This window comes from Arachis ipaensis, chromosome B9 (genome assembly GCF_059453495.1).
Source record: "Arachis ipaensis isolate K30076 ecotype BB chromosome B9, ASM5945349v1, whole genome shotgun sequence".
Lineage (NCBI taxonomy): Eukaryota > Viridiplantae > Streptophyta > Magnoliopsida > Fabales > Fabaceae > Arachis > Arachis ipaensis.
In genome coordinates, this window is record NC_142444.1 from 140431465 (window position 1) to 140441816 (window position 10352).

The 10352-nt window shown below is 33.8% G+C and overlaps 2 protein-coding genes across 2 annotated transcripts; both read right to left on the reverse strand.

Moving 5' to 3' along the window:
* Window positions 1-2510: 2510 nt before the first annotated feature.
* LOC107616009 (putative F-box protein At1g32420) lies at window positions 2511-4650 on the reverse strand. Its single transcript, XM_016318016.3, has 2 exons — window positions 3947-4650; window positions 2511-3521 (listed from the first exon to the last, which is right to left on the reverse strand). The coding sequence occupies exons 1-2, from the start codon at window positions 4465-4467 to the stop codon at window positions 2849-2851; spliced, it is 1194 nt and encodes a 397-aa protein (XP_016173502.2). The 5' UTR covers window positions 4468-4650; the 3' UTR covers window positions 2511-2848.
* Window positions 4651-5158: 508 nt separating this feature from the next.
* On the reverse strand, window positions 5159-8814 carry LOC107618849 (DNA binding protein). Its single transcript, XM_088499576.1, has 5 exons — window positions 8559-8814; window positions 7554-7717; window positions 6161-7226; window positions 5516-5682; window positions 5159-5410 (listed from the first exon to the last, which is right to left on the reverse strand). The coding sequence occupies exons 2-5, from the start codon at window positions 7685-7687 to the stop codon at window positions 5302-5304; spliced, it is 1476 nt and encodes a 491-aa protein (XP_088355702.1). The 5' UTR covers window positions 7688-7717; window positions 8559-8814; the 3' UTR covers window positions 5159-5301.
* Between the last annotated feature and the right edge of the window lie 1538 nt (window positions 8815-10352).

Consider the following 10352-nt stretch of genomic DNA (forward strand, 5'->3'; position numbering starts at 1 on the left):
TCAAAAAGAGAATAAATTTGCTGATTTTTTTTTAATAATTAAAAGAGTGTAATTTTTTATTATTAATTTTATAAATAAAACTAAAAAAATATTAAAAAATTAAAAATTATACTTTATTTTTTTAATTATTAAAAAAATGGAAAAGATTCATTTCGTTTTCGTCAAAAGATACTCAATAAATCATATTGATTCTCAAAATATGTTTTAATTTTATCTGGCATGTTAAGAATATAAAACATATTAAATTTTATTTCACATGTCTACCGTTAATACACGTCAAGAAAAAATTAATTGAAATGACTAATTTAACTCACATTAATATTCTTTAGAAATCAAATTGAGTCATCTTTTTGAAAGAGCAAATTAACTTTTGCGTGATCTTTTATAGATCATTTTGTGCATTAACCTTCTATACTTATATTTATAAAATTGTGATTGAAATACACGACATAAAATACGTTTACTGACAAATTTTAAAATTTTATAAGACACGGAAATATGTATATAAATAAAATATAAAATATTTTTTAAATAAATCGTAATGATATTTTAATATTTTGTTAATATTAAAACATAAATTAATCTTTTAATTATTTTTAATATTTTATTTTAATTATATAAAGTATTTAAAATATTTTTTATTTTAACAAATAATACTATATACTATTTTTAAATTTATTTCAAGAATACATGTTAAGAATAAGGCTTGAGACGCTGACATGTAATGATATTTAGGTGTGTTTAAGCATGTCTGGAGAATAATTTAAAATTTTTATTAAAATACGGTTGAACACAGCAGATATGCGTGTCGGACGAGTGTCGATGAATATTGTGTCCGAAATGTGTTCGACACGCGGATACGGCAATTCAACGAAGTATTTGTACTTCATAGAAATAACCAAATCTACAATGGGTTGTTGCAAGCAAAATTCAAACTGTCTAAGTGGACGAGTGAGTTAACCACTTGTTGTTGAAGGTGAGTTGATTTGCTTTGTTTGTTGTTTAAACCCCTAAAGAGTGGGTGTGAAGAATGATGAAGTGAATGAGTGCATATAAAGAAAGGAGGGGAGGGTGCGAGTGAGAGGGGCCGTGGGAGACGGGCTCAGAATCAACCTAAAAAGATGGGTCCATCTTTGATTAATATGTGAGAAGCCCATCTCCAATATATGCCTCATCATTCATCACAAGGACATGGGAATCTAATGATGAGGGAATTGAGGACGCCACAAATGATTAAGTTTAAGATTTACAAAACAAAATATGATAAGAGGGTTTGATCAATAATAGTATTTAGTATATAGTATAGTAGTTTCTAATGTGAATGTGACTGACTCATGAATCATTGTCACCGCAAAAAATGGCATACTTTGCTAGTTTGCTTCCCATGTCCACAGCTTCATTAAGATAAGAAAATGAATCAAAGAGTGGTGCTTCACTAATCAGGGAATTACTCTTTCGTAAACCTTTGAACTGCAGTTGGAATACCTGAAGGGAACTCTGATACTAAAGTCAGTAGGTATTTTAGTAAAGTGTGGATAAAAAACTGAATTAAAAATTCTTAAAAGATTGTCCTTTTTTTTTTTGTCAGAGAGAGTGGGCTCAGAAACCCAAAGAAGAGAACCAACAGCAATTACATCATTTGAGTCACAAATCAGAGATTTCTCTACTGAATCAAGATTGGACCCTGTTCGAACCATTAAGTTGTCCAGTTTGTTAGGCCAGGTCCGTTGAAATCAAGTTGGCCTTTCTTACCTGTAGCGTACGTTTGGGCCTCAAATACTTTGGGTCTTTTTAGAAACAGAATTATTTTCAACATTTAATTTTGTTTAATTTTATTTTTAAAATTGAAAATAAATATCAATTTTTCTTTTATAGTTAATTTTTTTGTTAATCAAAGATTAATAACTTTTTTATTATTATTTTGCCTCTTATCAATACTTTCTATCCTTCCCATTATTATCACCGTCGTCCCCACAATCCTTCCCCTACTCCACCCCTCAGCCATCATCATCAACATCGTGAACTAGTGGTAGTGGAACATGGGTGATGGTAGATGACAATAGAGAGACAATGGTGGGATGGTGTTGATGATGACCAAGTAATAGATAAAATTGTAAAAAAAAAAAAGAAAAAGAAAAATTTGTAAATTAAAAGGCAAAATTAAATCAAATTAAATTTTAAATATTTTTTATTTTTCATATACTTCACCATAGAAAGGGAAAAAAGAAGTATATTTTACCCAAATAAATACATCTTCTGTTCTTGGACTTGGATTCGGTCTCTACTCAATTGGGCCATTAAACCCATGACCAACTAATTCAATAAGTTCCCAAGAGTAGAAAAAGACCACTCCCACCAAAACAAAAACCCACGCTCCCTCCATTGATTATGGTTTTTTACTCAGATACTGAAATTTGAAGCCCAAAGTGCAGCTCACTTTCTGTGGTCTGCAGCACACGGCACACCTGTGACTTGTGAGGTTAAAAGTTGTCTTTTGTTTCTGTCCCCCATTTTCTAAGGAAGCCAACATTCCACAGCAATATGAATCAAGTTGAGGTTACATCCCAAAATAGTGGATAAAGTTTTAGCACCATACAAGCTCCAATTCTTTTTTACACAAATTTAAAGCGAGCATAACATATCTACTCTAATAGGAGAAGACTACTTGGAGCTTTCTAGTAGTGAACAATATTATTACATGCAACAAATAGACAGATACACCACTTTGTTTACATTACCCATACAACTAACAACTATCATTCTAACAAAATGTACAACAGATAATAAATATACGAAATTTAGTATCCTACTGCATGTGTTGCAGAAGTATAAAGGAATAATTACCTCTTCAGTAAGACACCAAACCACTTACATTGTTCAGCAAAACCAAGCTCTCTGCATAATAACCAGAATATAGATACCATGTGTATCCCTCCCCTCCAATTCCGAGCTCTGTAAATCTTTTCCTCTCGATATCCAGCGAGTACAGGTTTCCCTTTCCTGTCTCATCCATAAGCAGCAACACCTCTCCACTCTTCCTGATGCACAATGCCACTGGTGGACTAGTCACATTAGCCACCGATATCCCCCACGCTGGCACCTCCAAACTAAACCCCCTCAACGTGAAACTAAAGACCTTGTTCCAAGACTCCACAACACCATACTCCTTCATCACCCAAATCTCACAACAGGAGGGAAATCCCCCACCAACGGAGAACACACTAAGCTCCTCCCTACCCCCAATTACTGTGACACTGTCCTCGGGCGCATAAGCCAAGCTCTCCGGAAGCAACACCTCACCAAACACCTCATGAACAAAGTCAAACGACAGCACAAAATGGTACCATCCGTAATCACCCTCCCGGCGTTGTGCACCCCAATGCACAATCTTGTTGACAAAGCCATGCGGAGCATCCTTACCCACACAAGCTAAACTACAAACAGGAGTAGAACCACTCAAAGTTCTCCAAAACCCAGTTGCAAGAGAGTAAACCTCAACAGTGGGTGCACTGAAACCATACCTTCATCAAAGCAAGGATAACAGCATTTGAATATCTTTGATGCATAATGTTTCATCAACAAATGATATCTATCGATGGAAAACGTAAATTATGACACTAAGGATTAGTATCTAATAAGTTGAGTTTAATTTTAATGTATTGAACACTGTAAAATATTTTGTATTCTTTTGGGCATTTAAGGTGAAATAATGTTAGGTAATTGGATGCACGTGTAAACCGCTCTACAATAACAGCAAAATTAAATTCCTAATGAGTTATCCTTTTAACTACCATACAATAAAATTAGGGATTAATTTCTACCCACTTGTATTTTATTTTGATAATCAAAATATAATTTAAATATAATTCAAAAAATAATCATAGTACGAAGTAAACTAGTATCCATAGAGAGATTAAAAGTTAAAAAGTTGTTTTTGATTCGACACCTTTCATCATCGACCATGCAAGAGAGCCTGACAACCTTGTAATCTTGATGGAGAGGATCAAAGGCGAAGGCAACAGTGGCAGTGTAGAGAGAACGGTAGTGGCGGGGTCGGGGGAGGCTGACGTAGCGGCGGAGAGAAGGGTTGCAGATGACAAGGGAGTGGCAGTGGTGGCCGGCGGTGATGCAGACAAGGCCATGGCAGAGTCCGACGACAGAGAATTCGCGGTAGAGGGCGGTAGGAGGGAGGAGGAGGGTGGAGCCGGAGTCGGAGAGGAAGGGATCGTCGTGGCGGAGGGAGTAGCGGACGGCGCAGGGAGAGGGGCTGGGGTGGGAGCGCTCATTGCAGAGCTGGAGGAGGAGGAGGGGAGGGGAGTGGCGGAGGTGAAGGGAGATGAAGGAAGGTGTTAAGATGAGATCCCGCCATGATTTAGAGACGGCGGTGCATCTGATTAGGGATTTGGGCGGCAGCCGGCGGAGGATGTTGGCTACTATTTCTTCCGGGATGTGCTCCGCCTCCGTCATATCGGAATCGGAAGATTATTATTTTCCACTTTTTTTAATTTCAGTTCTCCAGCTTATCACTTTCTCTTCCAATCTCTCTAGTCTCTACTCTCTTCGTAAGAAACGTAAATTAGTCTCTCACGTATTTCCTATCTCAACTTCGTTAGTAGACGCATGTAATTCAAAATGAAATATTAAAATGGCAACAACTTTATTTTAGAAAATTGTCCAAAATTGTTAAAATTAAAATTACACCAAGGAACTAATTGTTAATATAGTCTTTACTATATTCAAATAAAAATATCTTCGTGCGAATAATTATTTATTAGTGAGTACAAATCACAACAAATCGTGAGAGGTATATATTTTCACATGAAATAATAATATTCTAGTTTAAGTTTGACCAACTCAAAAGTAATATTTTACATGTTATTTTTTTATTAATTTAGGATCATATTTTATTATGAAATATAAAAATATTATTTTGTAGTAACAACCACCTTGTAAGAAAATATTATTTTTTGCTTATAAGAGAAGTGATTAACTTGTCTATAATATCAAGAAAATATAGACAAGAAAACTTGAAAGTACCGGAGAAATAATAAACTTGTCTACAACTCACCTTTGTTATAACTGCTAATTTCAACCATGAAACATCGTGGTGCATTTGATTGGTTAAGTTGAAAAGGAGTAAATTGAAAAGGAGATTAACTTCGTCAAGAGGACATGTCATTTCATTCGTGCGGATTCTACCAAACAAAACATCACTCTCTAACAGCTACAAAACATCACTCTCCAAAATTACCAAAGCTCAAGAAACAATGAAAAAGAAAAGACAAACTGGTGGTAAAATCTTCATTCCGACCAAAGTTTCACAAAAGCATCAACAATAGCTTTAAAGATGGCTACAAGAGGGTTGGTTTCTTGCTTTGCAGAATTCTTAGGTGTTCCGTCCCATGATTCTCTGCAGTTAAAACAAGGAAGACTTAGCTGTTGCATGAAACCCAAATTAATTAAAAGGTATCTGCAATCTGCAAACAATTTAGATGAAATCATCAAATTTACTTACAGGTTGATCCTATCTAAAGTAGTGTTGCTTCTTCCCTGGGAATTGCCAGCAATTTCCCCATCAACTTTGAGTTTGTTAACTTTCTGCAAACCTTCCTCTGATAGTTGAGATTTCTCATAACAAGTACCAGTCATGCTTTTGGCTTGGGTATCATCTTGAATGCTTGCCTGTTAAAAGATACTTTTAGCTGTTACTGGCTACAAGATAATTTCTTCTCTCATAACTAAAAAATGTAGTTAATAATAACAATTGTTTCATAAATCGTTCCATTTATAAGATCCAAGTAGCTTAATCTTTACAAATAGAATATGCAAACCTGTTATTGCATTAGTTAAGGCTGAAGAAAAAATATTCCTAGTTAGATAACTGAAGAATTTCGATTCTGATTCATGGTCTGATTTTACTGTGGCCTACAACTTTGTAAGGGATAAATTATCCCATATCAACAATTCAATCCATTGTGAAGTTACTCTTTTTGTGTGGATTACTTTTTCCATTGTTAGAAAAACCGTGATCTCAGACCTGAAAATAACTAGTATGTTACGAGTATATGTCAAATTTTGAGAGAGGATATTGCACCTCGACTCTTTTCCACAAATATGTCCTGTCAAACTTAATGTACAAAATATCAATGGATAAACTTACCTTAGCTCCATCCACCAGCTGGTTTTGGTTAATGGCTTCAGAGGTAGTATTATGGTGCGATACTTGAACTTGAGGTTCAGTGCAAACTTCTGATTCACGACTAAATGTTTCTTGGTGGGTTGACTGCTCTGTGCTTTCCACCAATGTCCCTCCTAAACTTTTCACTTCATCTTGAACAGTGTTGTTTAATAAATGATTTTTAACACCATCCTCAATTTTTTCATCCACTAAACTAGTAGTCTTTGGGGTCTCTATACCATTTAATTCAGACCCCTCCTGGTGTCCTTCCAATTCCAACACTTCTATATTATTCTCTGGTGAATTACTCGAGTCTCTCAACTCTCCAAGAACTTCTATTCCATCATTAGTACTAGCAACAGGCTTTATTGGAAATGTCTCTACTGTCAAGTCTTCTGTCACAGGGTTTACTTTTACCAGCACCTCAGGAATCGAAGATTCACTGAATCCCTTCTTTGTCATATCCACCTGGCTACCATTTATAACTTTCTCCTTGTCAACAATCTGATGCTCAGCTCCATCATAAGGCTCGCCAGAAACAACAGTAGATTCACCAACTCCATTGTCAGCCTCATCTACCTGACTACCTTCTGTAATATGGTTTTTATCAACCACTTGATGCTCAAATCCACCATGAGAACCATCAGATACAACAGTAGATTCAATGGTTTCCTTGTTTATGATGTCTACCTGGCTAACATTAATGACTTGCCCATTGTCAACCTCCCGATGCTCAGCTCTAGTATGATACTCATCAGAAGCACAAAGCTTCTTGTCAGTTGTATCTATAATGTTGCTTTCTTCAAGATGAACTTTACTTGAAGATGCAGCCAAAACAGATTGAGGATCTGTGGCAATTGAACCCAATGGATTGAGTTCATAAAAATGATCTGAAGTTAGCTCCTGTAAAGCGAACTTAGCAGGACCTAACACTCTATTTTCTTGAATTATATCCCGGACTATCTCTCGTACTGTGTAAAAGGAGCCGCCAACTTCTTTGTGGGTAAGATTAAGAGATGGAAAGTTCCCATTGTTCGACTCTTGGTACCTGGAATGAAGTAACTAGATTATAAACAAAGGAAAAGAAAAAGGGTTTCTACCATATGACTTGAATTATAACAGCTGAAAAGAAAAAATTCGCATGTCCTATAGAGTTGAAGTGTTCAGCCTTTAGGCACAAACTACATTGATGCAATATTCTATTGGCAATTACATAATATCTCTAAAGTAGCAACAGCGAACAATAACAAAAGAATTAGTTAAGAAATTACATTCTCTTAAATTGGCTATACATAAGTCTTGATATCATATAACACTATTAATTCCATCTCAGAATAGTGAAATCATCAACCAAGAGAAACAAGTACACAATTACTTTTTAATGAAGGTGTCAACCATTGCCTTTCTTTCCTCCTTTGAACGTCGAATCCGAGACTTCCTCCCATCGGATTCGTTACGCTTTGCAAGGGCAAATGTTTGCCCCACCCAACCAACCTTTACCGAATGCATCACGTTTAGCACAAACTCTACAATACAAACCTACACATATAGTAGTCCAACCAGAAATAAAAAAGTTACAATGCATATAACATAAACATCACATCATATGCTAATTAAATTCAATTTGCTTAGCAATATCATTGTCACTAGCGATTTCAAACTCAGTTGCATAACATTCTCCAAGAATAACTCAACGTTATTACAAACGCTGAAGAAACCGAGCTCAGATTGAGAAAATTGTCAGGAAAGATGAGAAGAAAAAGCTTAGGAAATGAGAGAGAGAAGTGTCTCCGTATAGATGCAAAAACAGGATTGGTGAATCTGATCTACTCTACGGTTAAGTCCTTATATTCATAGCACTACCTAACAGTAACTTAATGCAGCTAACTAATCATAAAGAATCATGCTGACTCAGCATAATAAACTCCTAACCAATATAGTTATACAATCAGTTCCAACTTTATGTAATTGACTAACAAAATTACGTAACAATCTAACACGAACGGTGAATCGACACTACACATGTAAAATTAATAAATTATAAATATTTGCACCAATTGTACACCAATTGTACCGAAACGGTTACTCCAATCGCTATGCATCATATTCGTAGTATGGTAAACCAAACAGTATATCAGTAATTACAGAGGAAGCGGAAGAACAAATCATAGAACTACTCGCAAGTCTGTAGCAAATTCAGCCGGAAATCGACGGTAACATAGCAGAGATTATTAAAGTAAAAGCGACTGAAATAAGAGACACAATTAGGTAGAGGATAATTTCACTAATTCAGCTCAAATTGAGGAAAACAAACAGTTTCGAGAGAGAGAGAGAGAGAGAGAGAGAGAGAGAGAGAGAGAGAGAAAGAGAGAGAGCTTGCCAGGAAGATGAGGAAGGTGATGGTGTCGGGAGGGAGTGTGTAAGAAAGAAAGAAAGAAAGAAAAAGAAAGAAAAAGAAAGAAAGAAAGAGAGGTTGTTAACTGTGAAGGGAAGAAAGCTAAAACCCTGAAAATTTCATTTTGGGTTTGGGGAAAAGGGGTCGCATTCAACGGTGGTGCGAGCCGTATCAGATTGTTGTCCTCTACTCTCACTAGTCATTACTCATTACGACAGTGATTGGTCCAATTGAAGGGAGCGGGAGACATCTCGTTTTATAATTCTCTTTTGGCCTTCCTCTCCTAAAATTGCTCACTCTAGTAATAATATTAATAACAATATTATGTTCATATCCAAAATTAATATATAAATTATTTAATTTATTTTTAATGTGTATTTTATATTTTAATATATATTATATATAAATAAATAATTTGATGATTAATTTGTTTATATACATAAAATAATTATAATATTAATGTATTTAGTTTTATAGTTTTTTTTTATAAATTTTATCTTATGATAATGATATATGTTCATACTGTGGTTCAAAATAATGGTCTTTATTATTGTTAGATCCAAAAAAGTCCAATAAATCTGCAAGGATTATATCCTTTAATTATGTGTATCCATCTATTTAAAATATGAGTAATTCGATCCGTATTTAACTCAACTTTCATGATACGAAAGACCTTGTCAGATTACTATTTTAAATACTCATTCACAGGTAACTATTATTTCAACTTGGAGTAATTCTACAAATATGAAAGAATAACTATTCACTACTACAAGTGATCACATTCAAGAATAATGGCTAAGTCATCACTTACTTCTATAAATACTCCATCAAAATTCATTATTTTTCAATCTCAATTCATTTAAATTTATCTAAAATTTTTGCTAACTTAAACATCATAATCTTTTACAAGTATCTTACCTACATCCACATAAAGACTTCGGACCATTTTTTTCTCTCAATGAACAAATAAGATATTTCAAACCAAAAGAGTCTAGACTTGCCTCATTTTGATTTTAGGTATTTCTTCAAAACAATATCTTCAAATTCTACTATTGATATCATTTTAATAGATGTTTAAATAATAATAATAATAATAATAATAATAGATAATGAGTAACATTATTGTTTTGAAGTTTTAAATTTAATTTCTAGAAATAATTTCTTTTGTAAAATTAAAATTTATTTTTTTAAAAAAAGAGCATTTGATATTTTCATATCAAAGGACTAAAAGTTAAAATATGAAAGTATTATTATATCTCTCAATTATTACGTTTCTTATAAAAAAAAATCCCCCTTTTATTGGTATTGGAGATTATTTTGAAAATTAAAACTTTATTTCTAAGTATAATAAAACAAAAATATCTTAATTTAATCTTAAAAACATTAAAAACAATTCTCTATTCTATAGTAATAAATAAATAAATTTCTTACAGTATTTGAAATATAATATTCTTAGACGTAATATTCTTAAAATTATAATTTCTTGAAATATATTTCTAAATCTGCTAAGCTGTTCTTAATTTTTGCTTGTAAATTTTGATTTTAGATCACAGAGAAGAGGGAAAAAATGCTGAAAACGTAAAAATTTAACTCATCGTTCCTCCTCGCATTCTGTGCAAAATTGAAACCCACATTTTGAGGCTCAAATAATGAAATAAGTATGTCATCAATTTTTCTTCAGATAACAGGACTTGAAAGCCAAATTTGTTTATTACGCTACATTCAATTAATCACATCACCCGATATTATCAGCATGTCACATCCCCTTTGCCTTTTCGC

Excerpts from the sequence above, each read along its gene's own strand:
- LOC107618849 (XM_088499576.1), bottom strand. The coding sequence starts at position 7,687 with ATGCATTCGGTAAAGGTTGGTTGGGTGGGGCAAACATTTGCCCTTGCA. Across the intron at positions 5,683-6,160 it reads AGCTGGTGGATGGAGCTAAG|GCAAGCATTCAAGATGATAC; the intron begins GTAAGTTTATCC and ends ATCTTTTAACAG. Across the intron at positions 5,411-5,515 it reads ACTTTAGATAGGATCAACCT|AGAATCATGGGACGGAACAC; the intron begins GTAAGTAAATTT and ends TTTTAACTGCAG.
- LOC107616009 (XM_016318016.3), bottom strand. The coding sequence starts at position 4,467 with ATGACGGAGGCGGAGCACATCCCGGAAGAAATAGTAGCCAACATCCTC. Across the intron at positions 3,522-3,946 it reads TGCATGGTCGATGATGAAAG|GTATGGTTTCAGTGCACCCA; the intron begins GTGTCGAATCAA and ends GCTTTGATGAAG.